Source organism: Rhincodon typus, chromosome 33 (assembly GCF_021869965.1).
Source record: "Rhincodon typus isolate 14 chromosome 33, sRhiTyp1.1, whole genome shotgun sequence".
Taxonomy (NCBI): Eukaryota; Metazoa; Chordata; class Chondrichthyes; order Orectolobiformes; family Rhincodontidae; genus Rhincodon; species Rhincodon typus.
This window is the reverse complement of record NC_063364.1, coordinates 34,020,083-34,043,184: the sequence shown is the minus strand read 5'-3', so window position 1 is coordinate 34,043,184 and position 23,102 is coordinate 34,020,083. Positions and strand designations below refer to the sequence as shown.

At 42.2% G+C, this 23,102-nt stretch overlaps 1 protein-coding gene across 9 annotated transcripts in view; it reads right to left on the bottom strand.

Moving 5' to 3' along the window:
• The window catches only part of dennd4a (DENN/MADD domain containing 4A), a 110,023-nt gene that overhangs the window by 75,070 nt on the left and 11,851 nt on the right, over positions 1-23,102 (bottom strand). For all 9 annotated transcript variants that reach the window (XM_048615932.1, XM_048615934.1, XM_048615933.1 and 6 more), the window contains 3 exons: positions 12,221-12,470; positions 3,362-3,431; positions 2,023-2,192 (listed from right to left, as the gene is read on the bottom strand). In XM_048615932.1, coding sequence (XP_048471889.1) covers positions 2,023-2,192; positions 3,362-3,431; positions 12,221-12,470 — 490 coding nt within the window. The remainder of the gene's footprint in view (positions 1-2,022; positions 2,193-3,361; positions 3,432-12,220; positions 12,471-23,102) is intronic.

Genomic DNA, 23,102 nt, shown 5'->3' with positions numbered 1-23,102 from the left:
GGGAGAGTGAGAGGTTAATCATTTTGGTTGGAAGAATAGAGGTACAGGCTATTTTCTAAATGGGGAAAGGCTTTGGAATCTAAAGCACAAAGAGATGTGGGAGTTGTAGGTCAGGATTCTCTTAGGCTTAAGGCAGAGATAGATAGGTTGTTGATAAGTAAGGGGATCAAGGGTTACAGGGAGAAGACAGGAGAATGGATTGAGAAACATATTGGCCATGATCGAATGGTGGAACAGACCAGGTGGGTTAGATGGCCTAACTCTGGTCTTGTATCTTACAGTCTTGTATAGAACACAAATGAGATGATGATTGTGATAACACAGTAGCCAGGCAGCATCAGAGGAGCAGGAAAGCTGACATTTCAGGTCAGGACCCTTCTTCAGAAAGGGGGGAGGAGGAAGGGAGCTCTGAAATAAAGACGGAGAGGACGGGGTGGGGCTGGGGGAGGCAGGTGGGATGGTGATAGGTGAGTGCAGGTAGGCAATGGTCGGGATTGGTCAGTGAGGTGGGAGGGGCAGATAGGTGGGACAGAAGGTGGACAGGTTGTGTCAAGTCAAGGAGGCGGGGATAAGGCCGGGGGTGGGAAGATTTTGAAACTAGTAAAGTCCACATTGAGACCATTGGGTTTTAGGCTCCCAAGGCGGAATATGAGGTGCTGTTCCTCCAGTTTCCAGGTGGCGTTGTTGTGACACTGGAGGAGGCCCAGGATGGACATGCTGTTCAGGGAGTGGGAGGGAAAGCTGAAGTGGTTCGCGACTGGAAGGTGTTATCGTTTGTCGCGAACAGAGCGCAGGTGCTCTACAACGGTCTCCGAGCCTCCGCTTGGTCTCACTGAAATAGAGGAGGCCACATCGGGAGCAGCAGATGCAATACACCACATTAGCGGATATGCAGGTGAACATCTGTTGGATGTGGAAGGTTTTTTTGGGCCCTCGGATGGAGGTGAAGGGGGAGGTGTAAGGGCAGGTGTAGCACTTCCTGCGGTTGCAGGGAAAGGTGCCGGGAGTGGTGGGACCAGTGGGGAGTGTGGAGCAGACGAGGGAGTCGCAGAGAGAGCGATTCCTACGGAAGGCAGATAGGGATGGGGAGGGAAATATATCCTTGGTTGATTGCATCTTGGAAGAAGAATGCCCAGGCCCACCCCTCCTCTCTCTATTTATTTCTGAGGCCCCTTCCCCCTCCCCGACTTCTGAAGAAGGGTTCTGACCCGAAACATCAGCTTTCCTGCTCCTCTGATGTTGCCTAGCCTGCTGTGTTCCTCCAGCTCCACACTGTTATCTCTGACTCCAGCATCAGTTCTTACTATCTCTGATGATGATGGTGGTTGTTGCTGGTCAATCTTCTCAGCTGCTTCACCAATGACCTTCCATCCATCACAACGCCTGAAGTGAGGACATTCTCTGATGATTGCACAATGTCCAACACCATTCACAATTTCTCAATTACCAAAGCAGTCCATGCCCAAATGCAGCAAGACCTGGGCAACATCTGGCTTGGGCTGAAAAATGATAAGTAACATTTGTATTACACCAAATGGACTGCAGCTGTTTCATAAGGCAGCTCGTCACCACCATCTCAAGGGCAACTAGGAATAGACAATAATCGCTGGCCCTGCCAGAGCCACCCACATTAATAAATAAATGATCACATAAGGAGGACAGTAGGTTCCCTTTCCTAAAATGGCATCTGTGAAAGAGATGGGCTTTTACAACATAATGATAATTTTGGACTAGAACCATGGAACTAATAGAATTATTTTCACAAATTGATCACCTAATTTCAACTCATGATCCCTGGCCTGTTCATCTATCAACAAGCTATCAAGTCCCTTAAATTACAATAAATGTTTTACAGCTTTTGCATGGCAACAAATTCTTTAACAGAAAATAAAAGGTTTGATTTATAAGTTCAGTTTTTATATTTCATAACTTTCACACCTGAAGTTTTAATAAACTGCTACTTCTTGACTAAACAAAGATAAACATATAGTACATTAAATAACAGGCTTGCCATGTATGTACCTTTGTTGCAGAAGCTGCTGTAAGCACAAATGTAGAGAAGACAGGGAGCGGATATTTGGTATTACAAGGCCAACATTCAATGGTTGCTCCCATTGGCAAGCAAAATAGAGGTACTGATGAAGGCAACGGAAAGGATTCATAGTCTTCCTCTGGATACCTACATATCAAACCTGCAGAGACAAGACAAGAGACAAAAATGAAAATATTTGTATTATAACCATTCCCATCTCAGTACAACGAGTCTTTGAGTGTAAGATTACAGCCGATGTATTTATTTAGAAGATCCTTTCATGAAACTCAGAAATAACACTCAATCCAAACACAATATTCACTGTACCAGTGTCTTAACAACTTACTGGCTTATTTGTTAGTTTTATTTCTCAGCTAATCTTTGCAAATCCCCCTAAGACTAGAAAACAAAAAGCTGGGTTCCAATTGGCCCGTCAACAATGGCAATTCTTGGCAACCAGTAAAGAAGAGTAACAATTTCCCCTACCCAATGTCACCGGCACACCCTGGCCTCAGCCCAGAAATGCCAAAATTTAATTGTGCATATAAGGTGAAATTGCAAATACCTTTTAATGGAGCTATACGAGAATTATATGCTGTTTCCAGATTAATTTAAAGCTTAAATTTACATTCTGTGCATCATAAAATCTCCTACAGTAGTAAAGGAAAGACTATGAAATTTGGAATTCTTAGGAATAGCTTAATGAAATTGTGATGAATTGTTGGGTTCAACATCGGGGAGGCAATGGCCTAGTCGTATTATCGCAGGACTGTTAACCCAGAGACCCAGATAATGTTCTGGGGACCCAGGTTTGAATCCCGCCACGGCAGATGGTGGAAATTTAATTCAATAAATATCTGGAATTAAGAGTCTAATGATGACCATGAATCCATTGTCAATTGACGGAAAAACCCATCTGGTTCACTAATGTCCTTTAGCGAAGGAAACTGCCATCCTTACCTGGTCTGGCCTACATGTGATTCCAAACCCACAACAATGTGGTTGACTCTTAACTGCTCTCTGGGCAATTAGGGATGGGCAATAAATGCTGCCTAGCCAGCAACGCCCTCATCCCATGAATGAAAGAAAAAACTGATCTATTCATTCATGCGTTGATCACTCAATATTAACAGTCACTTCCAAATGCCTTGTTGTCTCATTCAATAACAAACATCAAAACTTCAGCATGTAAAATAAGTTCACATTGGCGATGCCCCTAATGCGAGACTCTCAATTTCCTTACTGTGTATGCAAAATCAAAGTTTTCTGGATGATTTATCCTTGCCTAAAAGTTATCCAATCAGATCTTATTTTGGATGCAGAACTTACCAGCTTTGTATGCTATACTGTTGGTCTTGGCCAAGGACTTCTTGTAACACAAATATACTGCTGACCCCCACTGCAACAGAAAATGAAATAGATCACTAAACTACTAATACAAAGTAACACTCACCAAAACTGCAACATAGCTACTGACTAGAACTGCCAAGGTCTGCCCAGAAATACTTTGGTTCAAATTATTTTAATTATAACGCAACGAACTTTAGGCATTTTGTAAAAAGATGTTTAATTATTTTTTTCATTTTGTGCCTTAGGATGTTTCTTGAGCATGTCTATATAAATCCACAAAAAATTGTTACCCAATATTAATTGCAAATAAAAGAACATAAAAGAAACAACGGTCACTGGAATACCAAGCTGTTCGTGCAAATCCCAAAGGAACACATGCAGTCAGAGAAACAAACAAGGAAATATTGAAGTGAAGAGGCATCTACGATAATGTTACTTGTATGCTGCAAAAATACTTAGTATTAAGATTCACTAGAAAAGGAACAGCTTACTCCAAGATTGGATACAAATAAAAATTTTCTGCCGAGTACAAGTATACAACCAATAGCTATTCAAAAATATCTTTTAATTCAGGAATGTATCATTTTGAAAATAAATACTCACAAAAGTAAAACCAGTTATCAAACATGGTTTGGATCAAAGTATCTGCAACTCCATTGTGATGTATTCTTAGAATGCTTGAAAGAAAGATGAAAGGGACTGGGGACCAGCAATCATTCATTCACCAAGAGGGAAAACAAACAAAAGCTTGATGATGACATGGAGTGAAGAAAGCAATGTGGACTACTGCCCAGTGAAGACCACAAAGTGCAAGGTTGCACACATGGAATTTGTATCGTCTGAAATGGGCCAAATTACTCTTCATTGGCTCCATTCTTGGCAAATCCTGCAAAAATTCACTTTCACAATTCTACTACAATCCAAAAAGCTCATTACTAGTGAAATGACTTTTCCCTCTGCATCCTATCTAACTAGATAGGATGCATTGCACAATATTTAAAACATTAATCTTTGAATTACATCTTCCTACCATTAAGAAAATTTGCCAGCAGCTGTATCCAGTGATACTACACTGTTTGTAGTAATCCAATCTCCTGTTTATTATCTTGCTAAATTATGATCGGAAAACATCCTAACAATTTAGAATGTCATGGGAGGGCAGGAAGTGTCACACAACTCAAGGTTAAGCAAGATAACAGACGTAGCCACTAAATCATGCAGCTTTGATTCAACACGTGGATACTTACAATTAAGTTCCAGTCTAAGTCAGTGTATACACATTGAAATTGATAATACCATTCAACTGTTGTTTCACTTCACTGGTTTACCTGGTGATCTAGCTCTGAAACTCCAATTAAAATATGCAACTCTTTTTAAACTAATAATTTGCAAAATAGAAGCTGAAAGACAACTCCAACTAAACATGGTACAAAACAATGTTTGTTTTCTAATTCTTTAGGTTCTTAAATAAACAGTCCCAGAAAGATCTATTAATTCTAATGTATGAGAACATGCATTTCTTTTTAATTCACTCAGGGGATGTGGACATTGCTGACATTTATTGCTGAACCCTAGTTGCCTTTGAGAAGGTAGTGGTGAGCTACCATGTGCTGTAGGTTGATGCACAATGCCCTTAGGGAGGGAATTCCAGGATTTTGACCCAGCGACAGTGAAGGAACAGTGATGTATTTCCAAGTCAGGATGGTGAGTGGCTTGGAGGGGAACTTGCAGCTGTTGGTTCCTATGCTTCTGCTGCCCTCGTCCTTCTAGATGGAAGTGGTCACGGATTTGGAAGATGCTATCTAAGGAATTGCTGTCCTTTGAAGAAAATCTTGACAACATTCTTTATATTAGAACATAAATATTATACTTAGTTTAAAATACTGGTACCTTTCATTTCAACCAATTGTTCTGAGACTACGAACTGGGGTAATGCCATTCAGCCCATCAAGGTTGCTCTGCCATTTAATACAATCATGGTAGCTTAAAAACTTCAACGTCTTTAACCCACACTACCCCCCAAATTACTCTCTACTTTAAGCTTAGTTAAAAGCTGAGCTTTCACTGCCCTTTGGGACAGAGAACTTCAAAGATTCACAATCCTGAGTAAAAACAATATTTCCTCATGTCAGTCCTAAATGGAATGCGCTATATTTTTAAATTGTGCCCTCTGTTCCAGACTCAATTGGGGAAACATCTTATCTGTATCTATCCTGTATTTTCTCAGTTTGAATGACAGTTTCTCTCATTTTTCACAACTTGAGAGAATACTGGCCCTGTTTACCCAATGACTTTTCATAGGCATTCACAGGTCTTTGAGTCTGGTGAACCTCTGTTGCACCCCACCTAATGGCAATAATAACCTTTCTGAGGAAGAAGATCAAAACTACACTCAGTATTCTGAGCCTAGAACCCAAGGTCTTAGTTTATAGATAAGGTTTAAACATTTTAGTAGAGATGAGAGGAATTATTTTCTGTGGCGAGAGTGGTGAGCCTGTGGAATTCACTACAACAGAGAGTGATTGAGGCCAAAACAATGTGTTTTCAGGACGGAGGTAGAGATAGCTTGTGTGGCTAAAGTGGTCAAGGGATATGGGGGAGGCCAGGATTAGGGTATTGAGCTTAATGATCAGCCACGATCATACTGAATGGCATAGCAGGCTCAAGGGGTCAAGTGGTCTACACCTGCTCCTATTTTCTATGTTTCTCACACACATCTGGATTAAATTCCATTTGTCACTGATCAGCCCATCTGTACCCTCTTGTAATCGAAGACTATCCTCCTCACTAGTTGCCAGCCCACCAACTGTTGTAACATTTGCAAACTTACTGAGCAACCCTCCTACATTCAAGCAAACAGCAAGGGCCTCAACACTGATACCTGTGGGACCCAACTGGGCACAGAATTCCAGTCACAAAAACACCCCTCGACCATTACCATCCAGTTCCTGCCACTCAGCCCTTTCTGGGTCCAATTAGCCAAACTCCCTTGGATCCCATGGGCTCTCAACCTTTGCTATCAGTCTCCCATGTGGGACATATTAAAAGCTTTGCTGAAGTCCAAGTAGATTACGTCAAATGCATTGCCCTCATCTACATACCTGGTTTTCTCTTCAAAAAATTCAATCAAGTCAGTCAGACATGGCCAGCCCTTAAAAAAAAAACCATGCTGACTATTCTTGATTAATCCCTTGCCTCTCCAAGTGCAGATTAATTCTGTCCCTCGGAATTCGTTCCGATAATTTCCCCACCATTGAGTGTAGACTCACTGGTCTATGGTTTCCTGGTTTATCCCTTACTCCCTTCTTGAAAAACGATACCACAGTGGCTGTGCTCCAGTCCTCCAGCACCTCTCCTATGGCCACGGAGGAATTCACAATTGCTGCCGACACCCATTTCCTCTTTTGCCCCACTCAACAGCATGGGATACATTTCATCCAGCCTTGGAGATTTATCTACTTTTAAGCCTGCCAGATCACACAGAACCTCTTCGCGGTCTATGCTAATTTCTTTCAATATATCACAGTCTTTCTCCCTGATTTTTTATAACCACATTGTTCCTCTGAAGAGGGAATACCATCACAAAGTCTTCATTTAGAACTCTACCTAGATCCTCTGGTTCCACATACAAATTACTGTAGTCCTTAATGGGTCCTACCTTCTCCCCAGGTGTCCTTTGATCCTTAATGTATTTGTAAAATAACTTAAGATTTTCCTATATTTTCTTGCCATTATTTTCATGCGCCTTTTTGCTCTCATAATTTCCTTTCCAATTTTCCCGTTGCACATTCTGAACTTCTCTAGGGCTCCTAATATTTTGAATCATCAGTATCTCACAGAATCTCAGTACCCTCAGTATCATAAGCCTCCCTTTTCTCTTAATCCAATACAATACATCCATGATATCCAAAGGTTCACAGAATTTGTTGTTCCAACCTTTATCTTCCTTGGAAGGTATTGGCCCTCAACTCTCCCTATTTTCTTCTTGAATGCATCCCACTACTCTGATACAGATTTATCTCCAAGCATCTACTTCCAGTCCACTCCTGCCAAATCAGATCAGATCTTATTAAAATCAGCCTTTCCCCAGTTTCGAAGTTTGATTTCATGCCCATCCTTGCCCTTTTTAAATAACAATCACGAATCTAACAGAGTTAGACCACTGTCTGCCAAATGGTCCCCACTGATACTTCAACCACTTTCCTGGTGTGAGTTTCTAAAATTTTCCTTCATTTTCCCTCTCTTGTAGGGCCTAAAGACTTGCTTAAAAAGCTCTTCTGGATGCACTTCATGAATTCCACTTCCTCTCAACCTTTCACACTATGATGACTCCAGTTAATGTTGGGGATATTAAAATCCCCTACTATCACTACCTACTAATTTTACACTTCTCTGACACTTGCTTACCGATTTGCTCTTCTATTTCTCTCGGACTGTTGGGGGCACCTTGTACAATCCCAGCATTGTGATTGCTCCTTTTTGGTTTTTAAGTTCTGTTTGTATGGCTTCATTTGAGGAGCCTTCCAAAACGTCATCCCCGGATCAATATTGTGCCATCCTCTCCTCTTTTACTTCTTTCCTGTCTCTCCTGGAATACTGAGCAGCCAATTCTGTCCTTCTCTCAATCGTGGATCAGTAATAGCAATGACATCATACATTAACTTGTGCCTTCAACTCATCTGCATTGTGCATCAGACTCCTTGCATTAAAGTAAATATCCTCCAACCTTAGCAACTCCCTTGTGCCTTAACTGGTCTATAATTTCTATGCCTTCTTGACGCCCCTGCTGATAATTTTGGCAGTTTATCTCTCCCTGCTGAACCTTTTCTTTGGATCCTACCCTCTGCTAAGTTAGTTGAAACCCTCCCCGCAGCACTAAGAAACTTCCCTGCAATGATTACTACACTTTGGTTCCATTCTTTAATCTACTTCCTGGCTCCCTCGGCCCTTTAACTACATATGCCCTTGGTAGCATTATATACCACAACGTGTATCTGTTTACCTTCCTTCTTCAGAATGCCCTACAGCCAGTGACATCCCTGACCCTGATACCAGGGAGGAAACATTCTAGAGTCTCTTCTGCGACTGCAGAAATGCCCGTCAATCGCTCTGACAATTGAATCCCCTACTACTGAAGCCCTGCTGTTCTTCTTCCTTCCCTCTTGAGCAGCAGAACCACCCATGGAGCCACGACGTTAGTTTCTACTGCACAGTCATCTCCCCAACCGTATATCCTTCAGAAAGGAAACGGCCACAGAAGACCCCTGCACTACCTGCCTTCCTCTCCTCTGCCTGATGGTCACCAATGCCCTTTCTGTCTGTTCAATTTTCACCTGCAGTTTGACCACCTCACTGAATATGCTGAACTTAGCTTTGTATCAGCCAATATATATTGTGAACAGCTGGGGTCCAAATACTGATCCTTTGGGTACCCCACTAGTCTCAGCCTGTCAATGTGGCGACGCCCATGAATTGTCACCCTGTCATAATGGATTTTTAGATTTTTCCCTACCACGAATATAATACTGACAGCGCTGTAGCTCTCTGTTTTCTCTCTTGCTCCCTTTTCAAATTAGGGTGACATTTGCTCACTTTCAATTGGCAGGTATCATTCCAGAATCTGTAAAATTTTTGAAAATGATCACCAATGCATCAAGTCTCTCTGTAGCCACCTCCTTCAAAACTCTGGAACATAGACCATCAGATGTTATGAGCATATCAACTTTCAGACCCATTACTCTCTACTGTGCAACCTTAAGAGTACTAGTTTCCTTCAACTTCTCATTCTCCCATGTCAACTGGATCTCTAATTATAAGACCATAAGACGTAGGAGCAAACATTAGGCCATTTGGCCCATCGAGTCTGCTCCGCCATTCAATCAAGGCTGATAAGTTTCTCAATCCCATTTTCCTGCTTTCTCTCTGTAACCCTTGATCCCCTTGGCAGTCAAGAACCTATCTATCTCAGTCTTAAATGTACTCAATGACCTGTCCTCCACAGCTTTCTGTGGCTGTGAATTCCATAGATTCACAATTCTCTGGCTGAAGAAGTTTCTCCTTATCTCCATTCTAAACGCTGTGACCTCGGGTCCTAGTCTCAAATCCTGGGAGTTTTACTGTATTTTCTTCAGTGAAATTAGATACCAGGTCATCATTTATTTTCTCTGCCATTTCTCTATTCCCATTATAATTTAACCTGACCCTTTTTGTATACATATAGAAGCTTTTGAAGTAGATTTTTTCGTTTTTGCTAGATTGCATTCATATTATGTTATCTCATTCGTATCAATTACTTGGTCTTCCTTTGCTTTTTCTATAATCCTCAGATTTACTGCCATTTCAGATAACTTTAGAAGCCTGTTCTTTTAACCTTACACAACCCTCAACTTACGTTGTTAGCCACAGTTGACTAACTTCTTTCAGTTTTTACACCTTGAAGGGATGTATAGTTGCTGTAAACTATGTAATTGTTCCTGCAAGGCACTCCCTTGCCTTTATAAAGTCATGTCTGTTAATTTATCTTCTCAATCCATCTCAGGTAATTTGTGCCTCACGCCTTCATTATTTGAAACACTCGTTTCAGATTAAGTTACATCACTTTCAAAAATCATGTAAAATTGTATCATATTGTGGTCGCTCATTTACAGTTGATCTTTTACGAGATTATTAACAAGCCCCTTTTCATTATGGAATACTAGATGTATGATATCCTGCTCTGTAGTCAATTTCCCAACATACTGCTCCAGAAAGCAATCCCCAAGACACTCTAGAATCTGGTCTCACACAGCTTTAACGTTCAATTACTTTACCCAGTTTAAATGTAGATCGAATCCAGAGGGGTCTTGCGGCACAGTGATAACATCCTTGCTTCTGAGCAAGGAGGTCTAACTGGCCCTGCAGATGTGAGATAATGTGTCTGAAAAGGTTGATTCAAAAAACAAGGGCTCTTATGGCACAACGGTAGTGTCCCTACCTCTGAGCCAAAAAGTCTGATATTAAGTCCTATCTGAAAAATGAACGAATTTGCAGATTGAAGTGATCTCTGATTACAGTGTTGTTCATGCTACATACCTCTTTCATCTCTTGATTAATACCATGTTCTACACTGCTATTACTATTTGGTGGCCTACAAATAACTCCAACCAGCTTCTGCTGTTCCTTAGTGTTCCTTAGCTCCACCCAAACAGATTCCACACTTTGTTTTCCCGATCCAAGATCCTCCATCCTAACTCATCTCATTACTTGAGAAAGGATGTACTGACACAGAGGGGGTGCAGAGGAGATTCACTATGTTGATTCCAGAGTTGAGAAGGTTGGCTTATGAGGAGAGGCGGAATAGACTGGGATTATACTCATTGGAATTTAGAAGAATAAGGGGTGGGTCTTGTAGAAACACATAAAATTATGAAGGGAATCGATAAGATAGAAGCAGGGAGGTTGAGCCCCTGGCAGGTGAAGCTAGAGCAAGAGGGTATTGCCTTAAAATTAAGGGGAGCAGATTTAAGACTGAATTGAGAAGGAACTTCTTCACCCAAAGGGTGGTGAATCTGTGGAATTCCATGTCCAGTGAAGTAGTTGAGGCTTCCTCTTTGAATGTTTTTAAAGTTAAGATAGATAATCTTTTGAATAATAAAGGAATTGAGGGTTACGGTGAGAAGTTGGGTAAGTGGAACTGAGGCCATGAAAAGATCAGCCAGATCTTGTTGAGCAGTGGAGCGGGCTGAATGGCCTACTCCTGCTCCTCATTCTTACATTGCATCTCCTTCACATGTAATACTCTAAACACCTCACCTCAAGCAGCTTCCACATTTGCCCAACAACATACTTCACTCTACAATTACTTAAACACAATTGTTTTCTCCAGCGACAATCCAATGTGAAAAGGAAATCTTGGCTGTTGAATTTTGTCACAATCGAAGGAGACATGAAAACTTCCAGTGCCTTAACCAAAAGCACAAAAATTAACTATATATAAGCAGTTGATTCCCCACGAAACAGTTCCTGCATTTCAAAGAAATGTATTATCTGTGAAGAGCTCTGACATGTCATGTGTCATCTCATCACTCAATTCAAATTGTTCAAACCAGTTTTCTCTTCTGTGTTGAAAAACCTCTAGTGTTTCATTGTCTGTAATGTGTTGAATTAAATCAACTTGGAATTTTCAAACTGCAGCCCAATGAATCCTTGGAGATGCACAAAGAAATCCTACAGGAATTAAGAAGTCATCATACCCTCTACTGTGCCTTACTAAAACAATCAATCATTCTCCAGTAATGATATTGTTTTAGCTGATACAGCCACTTCAATCTTTCACAATTTATGGCAAGGAATAATTAATGTTTGTAAGTGGGATCTACACATGCATGATGAAAAAACACTGATTCAATAGGTCATTGAAGCGAAAGTCTGGTTAAAGAAAATGTGCTCCTTTCTCCAGGATCATTCGGTATTGCTGCAACATTGCAAAAAAAGGATAAACCTTTTAAAATAAGTCACAAAAATAACAAACTTTAAATTTCATAATGTCAAGAAGCTGTATTTCTGTGTTTTTAATCTATGTTTCATAAACATTCTGAGCTTAGGCAGAATCAGAGATAGCATTATGATTGAGGCTACAATGTTGAGAGGAGATTAGGCCCGAAACGTCAGCCTCTCTGCTCCTATGATGCTGCTTGGCCTGCTGTGTTCATCCAGCCCTGCACCTTGTTGTCTCAGGAGATTAGACAGTCTGTTTACAATTTAGTCTTTACAACAAGTACAAATGACTTGGTACTTGTATCCAATGATATCCATTACTCTACCTTAAAAGGTTACCAGAGTGTAGATTGTTGACCTTACCATGCTGCTGTTTAGGTTTTTGTCCACCCTGCAGAAAGTGTGCGGTGGAGTCTCCCCTTTACTCGGGATAATTATACAAATATCAGTGACAGCCAAGGAATTCTGGGCCATGTTTTCTGATGCACGACGATATGTTATGTAGATTCGTTGAGATGAAGTTCCGCCACTGATATTAGCAGGTCGGCCGTAAGGCGTGGTTTGAATGATCTGACATCCATGCTTTAGCCTCTCTTTCCATTCATATAAAACTCTAAAAAATAAAATAGGTAGATTAGCAGCTAGGAAAGTCCTGTAAAGCACAATGACACTCGACTGATTGTGAAGCCTGCTTGATGAAGCACAAAGTTAGAGCTTGGAATAACATATGATGCATTTAGAACTCAGAAAATGAGTTGTTTATCTAAACTATCACAAATCAAATAGATGTTCAATGTTAAATATGCTAGAACTCATTTATAAACAAATACCAAAATTATCAATCTAAGAAAATGGCTATTAAGAACTCTTTCAAAGCTTATTATGCTAATCTAAGAAAACCACACTTTAAATTAATTTCAGCTTTGTCACGGGTTATCTTACTGCAATAATCCAGCTGCAAACATTAAATGATCAAGAGTATTCTAATTGCCCACTAATAGGTTATGCTAACATATGAGGAAAAGTCAAATATTTTAAAAAGTTAGTTAAAAACTGGGCCTGTATTCACTTGAAGAATGAGAATGGATATTGTTGAAACACAAAATTGTTACAGTACACCACAGATGTTTTACCTGGCAGTGGGGTAGTTTGCAGAACTAGGGGCCACTGTCTCAGAATACACAATAATCCATTTTGGACTGAGATGAGAAAAAATCTTTCCAGAATGGTAAACCTGTTTAGCTCAAAACTGCAAAAGGCTGTGGAGGTCAGGTCATGGAACATAATTAAGAAATAAATGGATAGATTTCTAGAAGCTAAATGGTGTCCAGGGCCACAGGGAGACAGTGTGACTGAGATATTGTGAGAAGATCAGACACGATCATGTTAAGTGGGAGAACAAGCACAGCAGACTGAACGACCCACTCCTGCTTTTTAATTTTGACACTGCTGTCTTTGGATTACATTCCCTGAACTGATCTGAATTCTGCTGAACTATAAATCTAAACAGTTTTCAGAATCTGAAGTGACATCAAACTGCACTGACTTATAGAGAACATAACTGCAATTTTGAAGTCAGCATTCTGACTTTTCATTCAACCAAAATCAAATACCAGACAGTCTAATATAATTCCAACAGCAAACCACTAAGTTCACACAATGTAATTAAATGTAGTAAAGTATCCCCAGGTACGTAGGGAAGTGTCAGAAGAAGAACTGGACTTAAAAAGGCAAGAGACAGAGACAGACTGACAGACACACACACACACACCTAAAGAGAAAGCGAGAAGGAGAGGGAACGAGAGAGAGCGAGTAAGACAGAAGAGAGAAAGAAAGAGAGACATGGAGACACAGACCAAGGGAGGGGGACAGGCTCACACATGGACATAGAGACACACAGAGCATGGAGAGATTAATAAATTAGAATGAGGATTTTTGAATTCAGTGGGTACAAAATGTTATGCGTGGAACCTGCTTTCTTACGTAAAACAGGTGCAAAGGTTGGGATAGCCCGCTGCTGTAGTACTACTCAGGAAGCTCAATATCATCCATGGCAGAGCAGTTTGATTAAGAAGCAGTGCTTTAAGGAGAAGGTCGTTTTCTCATTCTTGGGGCAATAACTACTGCTATGCCAGTATTGCTCACATCTAGAAAACAAAAACGCCTGAAAGTAACTGATTGAAGCATGACTCCATCTTGCTTCAAATTGAAAAAAAACCTTTGCATCACATCTTTGATGGGAAACTTAAAATATATTGAAAGTTAAAATTGATTACAGTTAGTTGCATTGTTTCCTGTGTTCAAATACACAATGCAGAAATATTTGCTAGGCGTATCTACCATTGTATGGAGACTTTCAGGGCAATCCATTTCTCACAACAATAAAGTTACACATATTCGTGCAACAGCTGGGTAAGAACGTTTATAGTACCTTTGACACATTCTTGATGCATGTTACAAGCTGGAAAAACCCTGTGGCTATACTAGCCTGACAACATCCAACCTTGTCTGATCTCGGAAGCTGAGCAAACTCAGGCCTGGACGACTACCTGGAAATACCCCAGGTGCAAAAGGCTTAGACGTCTTGTGGCAGTGATAGCTTCCCTAGCTCTGTACCAGAGGGTCTGGGTTAAATTCCTAACCGCCATAGAAATGTGTCATAATAGTCCAAACGGCCTGACATAAAAGAGAGTTGAAGACACTGGTGGGGGTCAAATGCAACTTGATGCTGGATAACAAAACGGAAAGCAACACTCACGTAGGCACAGTTGGTGATGAGCAGTACCTTTTGCAACTTTGTGATGATAAAAATCAAATTATTTCTTAAAATCTTTGTCTACAGTTTCCAATTTATGTAGTAATCAAATTATTCCCTTATCAAAAATTTAGGGCACAAATACACAGCTTCACATTTACAATGCAACCCAAATTCAGATTTTTCTCAGATTACATTTATTATATGTAGTCATTGCCATTTTTGTCATCCAAAATGTGACCCCATGGATAATAAGCACATTTTTTTATTTATTGTGTTAAACCACATAGAATTCCCCACTCTGCAAAAATGGAAGTTTAAAAAATTGACCACATTTTTACAGCAAGATTAATCATGTAGCCCATGGCAAGCACCTTATGATTAATTATAATTAGGGCGGCACGGTGGCTCAGTGGTTAGCACTGCTACCTCACAGCGCCAGGGTCTCGGGTTCAATTCCACTCTTGGGCAACTGTGTGTGTGGAGTTTACACATTCTCCCCATGTCTGCGTGGGTTTCCTCCGGTTTCCTGCCACAGTCTAAAGATGTGCAGGCTAGGTGGATTGGCTATAAAAAATTGCCCATAGTGTTGAGGGATGCGTAGATTAGGTGAGTTATAGGGGAATGGGTCTGGGTGGGATGCTCTGAGAGTCAGTGTGGTCTTGTTGGGCCGAAGGGCCTGTTTCCACACTAAGGATTCTATGAATACAACTGCTTCATCTATTTATCCAGACAAACTAACAAGATACTGCTCTGAAAAAAATGTGCAACACAAGATTTTTTGTTCGAGAATTGTATTAACTGGAGGTTTCAAGACTGAGACCGCTAAGATTTTTGTTAAGCAAAGTACCAAGGGTTGTGGAGCTATGGGTATAAATGGAATGGAGGTTCATGTCAGCCTTGACCAAACTGAATGGTCAAGGGATTGAACAAACTTTTCTTCCAAGCATTAATCGGTCAGACGGACTGTAAAATGTACATTACAGCAAAAGATTGCACAAATATAATTTGAAGCTACTACAAAGTGTCTTTTTATTGTATATGAATAATTATTATACATTATATTAAGCACATAAACTGGCCTTCGGTTCAATGGGTCCAAGCTGGTATTTATACTTCATTTGTTTCTTCTACCTTCCTTCATCTAACCTCATCAACAGTTTTCAAATGTTTTTCTGCATGTGCTCGTTATCACAAAGTGGCAATCTATGGAATGTTAATCTTTAATTCTATTGACTGATTCGATACCTGGAGTTTTATTTTGAAATAAAACATTAAATGAGTCAGGACTCACACAAAATGGCTGCACAAAAGATAGAAAAGGGAAAGAAGTAAAAGTGGTAATGTTTTTGGTTAAGGAAACCACTGCAGTGTTTGAGAAAGACGTTGTTTCGGGGGCTCAGGACAGAACCCTCTTGCTTTGAATTAGGGAACAAAAAGGGTGAAATTATGTTGCTCAGTGTAGTCTCCACATTGCCCACTCAAGAAAAGTGGAGGAATAACTCTGAAAAGAAATTACGGAATTCAAGGGATCATAGAGTATTTACAGTGGGGGACTTCAATTATTCAAATATAGATTTTGATAGTGGTAGTGACCATTAAGCCTAATTCTGCACCTTTCATTCCATCGGGTCTGCTCCATCATTCAATCATGGATGGTATGTTTCTCAATCCCCTTCTCCTGCCTTCGTCCTGTAACCCTTGATTCCTTCACTAATCAAGAACCTATCTATCTTGGTCTTAAAGCCACTCCATGATTTGGCCTTCACAGCCGTCTCTGACAATGACTTCCACAGATTCACCACCCTCTGAATGAAGAAATTCCTCCTCAGCTCAGTTCTAAACATTTTCTCCACATCCATTCTATCCAGGCCTCTCGGTATTCCATAAGTTTTGATGACAGCCCCCCAATCCTGCTATTCTCAACTGAGTACAGAGCAAGAGTTCTCAACCGTTCCTCATATGACAAGCCTTTCATCCCGTGGATCATTCTTGTAAACCTCCTCTGGACCCTCTCCAACACCAGCACATCCTTCCTTAGATATGGAGCCCAAATCTGCTGACGATATTCCAAACGTGATCTGACCAGAACCTTTACAGTCTCAGCAGTACATCTCTGCTCCTGTATTGCAGCCCTCTCAAAATGAATGCTAACCTTGCATTTGCCTTCCTAACAGCCAAATGAACTTGAAAGTTAATCTGAAGAGAATCCTGAACAAGGATTCCCAAGTCTCCTTCAGATTTCCAAAGACTTGCCCTGTCATCACAGCGGAATTCTAGGAGACATCGCCACAGTCATCATGACTGTACAGCAAGTCAGAGAGAACCTGCTGTCAAGGTGTGGTTAAACCTAAAACCTGTGATGAGGACAACTGGCAACGTAAAAGTGTACAACAGAGCAGCCATTAAAGGGAGTGGGCCAGCGTTAGAGTGGAAATACTGAAGACCCTGTTCGAGGGGTTTCGACATGAAGAGGCTAAGCAGGGGTACAGGTAAGCGCTCTTTAACCCTGCTTTCTTTTGATTTAGAATGAAAGCAGTATGGATGGCAATTAGGGCAATGGCATGCTCCTCTTCCAGGACGTGGGGATCAGGGAGACTTCCAGTGTCCCTGGTAGCGACACCTGTCAAAAGTGCACCTGGCTGCAGCTCTTGAACGACTGCATTAGAGAACGGGAGTTGGACCTGGATAAATTCAGGATCATCCGGGGTGCAGAAAACATCACTGATAAGAGCTACACTGAAGTGGTCACTCCTGAGGTGCAGGTTGCAGGTAGCTGGGTGACCACCAGATAAAGTTTGGGGGGGCAGGGGTGGGGGTGTAGATGGCCACAGGAGAACCCAGTACTATTCCCCTCAATAACAGGTATACCACTCTGGATACTGTTGGGAGGGGATGACCTTTCAGGGCTGGCAGCAGCAGTCAGGTCAGTGGTCAGCGGCTCTGAGGCTCAGGGAGAAAGGGTGCAGTCAGACAGAGCAGAGCAATAAGAGACTCAGTTGTGAGGGGGACAGACAGGAGATTCTGTGGCTGCAGAAGAGACACCAGGAAGGTGTGTTGCCTCCCAGGTGCCAGGGTCAAGGAAGTCTCTGAGCAACTGCAGAATATTCTGAAGGGGGAGGGTGAACAGCCAGAGGTCATTGTGCACACTGGTACAAATGACATGAGTAGACAAAGTGATGGGGTCTTGTGAAACGAGTATAGGGAGTTAGGTGAGAAGTTAAAAAGCAGGACCTCAAGGGTAGTGATTTCCAGATTACTTCCAGGGCCACACGCCAGTGAGGATAGAAATAGAAAGATAGGCCGGATGAATGCATGGCTGAGGAGCTTGTATCGGGGGTGAGGTTTTCAGTTCTTCGATCACCGGGAGCTCTTCTGGGATGGAGGTGACCTGTACATGAGACGGGTTGCACTTGAATTGGAGGGGGTCCAATATCCTTGCGGGGAGATTTGCAGTGTTACCCGGGAGGGTTTAAACTATTTTGGCGGGGGGTGTGGGACTCTGAATAAGAGAGGGGCCATCGAAAAGTCTTGGGAAAATGCATTAGTCATCAAGAGCAAGTTTACTCTTCAGGGTAGCCAGGGGCACAGTAAAGGGAGGGAAAAGACTTCTGGTTTAAAGTGCATTTATTTCAACCACGGGGCCTGACTGGCAAGGCAGATGAGCTCAGTGCATGGATTGGCTCTGGGGTCTGGGATATTATAGTCATAACAGAAACATGGCTGAGAGAAGGGCAGGATTGACAGCTCAATGTTCCTGGAACCAGAAGCTGCAGGCATGACAGAAGTACAAGTAAGCGAGGAGGGGGAGCTGCCCTTTTGATAAGGGAGGACATAACAACAGTGCTTAGAGAGGATATTCTTAAGGGGCCATAAAATGAGGCCATATAGTTATAATGTAGAAACAAGGAGGGGATGGTCACTCTGTTGGGACTGTATTATAGAACCCCAAATAGCCAGTGGTTACTAGAGGAGCAGATGTGTAGAGAGATTGCAGATACCTGTAGGAACCAAACAGTAGTATTGGTTGGAGATTTTAATTTCCCCTGTATTGACTGGGCCACCCAGAGTGTAAATGGCTCGGACAGGTGGAATTTGTCATGTGTCCAAGAAAGTTTCCTGAATCAATATGTAGGCAGCCCTACTTGGGAGGGTGCAACACTGGACTTCCTCTTAGGAAACAAGGTCGGGCAAGTGACTGTCAGTTGGGAAAGCACTTTGGGTCCAGTCACCATAACACTCAGTTTCAACATAGTTATGGAAAAAGATAGGACAGGTCCACAGGTTAAAGGTGCTAAACTGCAGCAGGGCCAATTTTGGGGCCATTAGACAGGATCTAGCAGAGGTCAATTGGGTGAGTCTGTTTGAAGGAAAGGAACAACTGGTAAATGGAAGGCTTTTAAAAGTGCGATATCGAGAGTCCAGACACAGTATGTCCCTGCCAAGGTGAAGGGAAAATCTGGCAGGGACATAACCAAGACGATAGATGAGTGTAGGACAGTGGATGTTGTCTATATGGACTTTAGTAATGCAAGGTCCTGCACGGCAGACTAATCATGAAGGTTAGGTCGCATGGGATCCAAAGAGAGCTATCTAAATGGATTCAAAATTGGCTCAATGGTAGGAAGCAGACAGTGATGGTTGAAGGTTGTTTCTCTAACTGGAGGCCTGTGACCAGTGGTGTGCCACAGGGGTCGGTGCTGGGACCTTTGTACAAGGCATGATTAGTAAGTTTGCAGATGATATAAAATTAGGAGGTATCATTGATAGTGAGGAAAGTTATCAAAAATTACAGAGGAATCTTGATCAGACGGGGAAGTGAGCTGAGGACTGGCAAATGCAATTCAATACAGATAAGTGTGAGGTGTTGCACTTTGGAAAGTCAAGCCAAGGCAGGACTTATACAGTAAATGGTAAGGTCCTGAAGAGTGTTGTGGAACAGAGAGACCTAGGAGCACAAGTACTTAGTTTGTTGAAAGTGGCATCACTGGTAAACAGGGTGGTGAAGAAGGCATTTAGCACGCTAGCCTTCATTGGTTGAGGCACTGAGCATAGGAGTTGGGACATTATGATTCAGTTATATAAGTTGTTGGTGAGGCAGCACTTAGAGTATTGTATATAGTTTTGGTCACCCTGTTATAGGAAAGACCTAGTTAAACTGGAAAGTGTGCAAAGATGATTTACGAGGATGTTGCCAGAACTAGTAGTCCTGAGTTACAGGGAAAGGTTGGTCAGGAGAGGACTTTTTCATTGGAACGTAGGAGAATGAGGGGTGACCTTATTGAGGTATACAAAATCATGAGGGGCACATAAAGGATGAATGCACATAGTCTTTTTCGCAGGGATAGAGAATTGAAAACTAGAGGGCATAGGTTTAAGGTGAGGGGAAAGATTTAAAAAGGACCCGATGGGCAACTTCTTCACGCAGAGAATAGTGCATATATAGAATGGGCTGCCACAGCAAGTGGTTGAGGCAGGTACAATAGTAACATTTAAAAAACATTTTGATAGGTGCATGGATGGGAAGGGTTTAGAGGGATATGGACGAAATGTGGGCAATTGGAAATAGCTGAGTGGGCACTATGGTCAGCATGGACCAGTTTGGGTCAAAGGGCCTGTTTCAGTGCTGTATTACTCTATGACTCTAGAAAACAGTCTACGCCTCTATTCTTCCAACCAAAATACATAATCTCACACTTACCCTCATGGCATGCCAACTGCCACTTCTTTGCCCACTTTTCTAGCCTGTCCAAATCCTTCTGCAGCCTGCCCACTTCCACAACACTGCCTGCCCCTCCATCTATATGTCACCTGAAAACTAAGCACCAATGCCCACAGTTCCTTCATCCAGATTATAAATTAACAATGTGAATAGTTGTGGTCCTAATACTGAACCCTGTGGAGTTTCACTAGTCACTGGCTGCCATCCAGAAAAAGATTTCATTATCCCCACTCTCTGCCTTCTGCCAGTCAGCCAATCCTCTATCAATGCCAGTACATTGCCCTAACATTATGGGCTTTTTTCTTGTTTGGCAGTCTCCTGTGCAATACCTTTTCAAAGGCCTTCTGGAAATCCAAATAGATCACATCCACCAGCTCTCAAGTTGCCTGTTACCTCCTCAAAGAATTCTAACAGATTTGGCAGGCATGACCTTTGCTAGACGAAGCTGTGGTGACTCCGCCCTATTTTACTATGCACTTGCAAGTACTCTACAATCTCATCCTTAATAATGGGCTTGATAATCTTACCAACGATCAATGTCAGGCTAACTGGCCCACAACTTTCCTGTCTTCTGCCTCCCTCTCTTCTTGAGCAGGTGTGCATTACGTTAGCCATTTTCCAGTCATCCGAGACCTTCCTGGTCCAGTGAATCCTGGAAAATTTCCACCAAGGCCTCCACAATCTCCTCAGTTATCTCCTTCAGAACTCCGGGGTGTATTTCATCTGGTCTAGGTGATTTACCCACTTTCAGATCTTTTAGCTTTGCAGCACCTTGTCCTTAGTGACGGCCACTACACTTACCCCTTCTTCCTGACTCTCGAAGTTCTTGTATGCTAATAATGTCTTCCATCATGAACACTGATACAAAGTACCTATTCCGTTCCTCTGCCTTTTTTTTGTTCTCCATTACTACTACACAGCCTCATTCAATGGTTCAATGTCCACCCTTGCCTCTCTCTTACCTTTCTGCATTGGCAGAAAAATGGCAGATGGAGTTTAATCTGGACGAAAGTGAGGTATGCGTTTTGGAAGGTCAAGTACAGGTAGAAATTATACGGTGAACAGCAGAACCCTTAGGAGAACTGATATGTAGAGAGATAGAACAAAGAAAATTACAGCACAGGAACAGGCCCTTCAGCCCTCCAAGCCTGCACCAACATGCTGCCTGTCACAGCTAAAACCCCCTACCCTTCCGGGGACCATATCCCTCTATTCCCATCCTGTTCATGTATGTCAAGATGCCTTTTAAAAGTCACTATCATATCTGCTTCCACTACCTCCCCCAGCAGCAAGTTCCAGGCACCCACCACCCTCTGTGTAAAAAAAAACCTTGCCTTGTACATCACCTTTAAACCTTGCCCCTCGCACTTAAAACTATGCCCCCTAGTAACTGACTCTTCCATCCTGGGAAAAAGCTTCTGACTGTCCACTCTGCCCATGCCCTTCATAATCTTGTAGACCTCTATCAGGTCGCCCCTCAACCTCCATTGTTTCAGTGAGAACAACCCAAGTTTCTCCAAACTCTCCTCATAGCCCTCCATACCAGGCAACATCCTGGTAAATCTTTTCTGTACCCTCTGCAAAGCCACCATGTCCTTCTGGTAGTGTGGTGACCAGAACTGAACACAATATTCCAAATGATGCCTAACTAAGGTTCTATAAAGCTGCAACATTACCTGCCAATTTTTAACCTCAATGCTCTGGCCAATGAAGGCAAGCATGCCGTATGCCTTGTTGACGACCTTCTCCACCTGCGATGCCACTTTCAGTGATCTGTGTACCTGTACACCCAGATCCCTCTGCCTCTCAGTACTCTTAAGGGTTCTGCCATTTACTGCACATTTTCACTCTGGATTAGACCTTCCAATATGCATTACCTCATTTTCCCGGATTGAACTCCATCTGCCATCTCTGCCGAAGTAACCAACCGATTTATATCCTGCTGTATCCTTTGACGGTCCTCATTGCTATCTGCAATTCCACCAACCTTTGTGTCAATTGGCAAACTTACTAATTAGACCAGTTACATCTTCCTCCAAATCATTTATATATATCACAAACAGCAAAGGTCCCAACACTGATCCCTCAGGAAGGCCACTAGTCACAGCCCTCCATTCAGAAATGCACCCTTCCACTACTATCCTCTGTCTTCTATGAACAAGCCAGTTTTTTATCCATCTTGCAAGCTCACCTCAGACCCCATACAACTTTACCTTCTGTATCAGCCCGCCATGAGGGACCTTGTCAAAGGCCTTACTTAAGTCAGTGTAGACAACATCCACTGCCCTACCATCATCGATCATCTTCATCACTTCCTCAAAAAACCCAACCAAGTCAATGAGACACTACCTCCCCTTCACAAAACCATGCTGCCTCTCACTCATTTGCCACTTATTTTGAAGTGGGAGTAAATCCTGTCTCGAAGAATCCTCTCCAATAATTTCCCTACCACTGACATAAGGCTCACCAGTCTGTAATTAGCTGGATTATCCCTGCCATCCTTCTTAAACAAAGGAACAACATTGTCTATTCTCCAAATCTCTGGAACCTCCCCTGTAGCCAGTGAGGATACAAAGATTTCTCTCAAGGCCCCAGCAATTTCCTCCCTTGCCTCTCTCAGTATTCTGGGGTATGTCCCATCAGGCCCTGGGCACTTGTCTACCTTAATGTTTTTCAAGACCCCCAGTACCTCCTCCCTTTTGATTTCAACATGACCCAAACTATCTACATACCCTTCCCCAGACTCATCATCCACCAAGTCCTTCTCT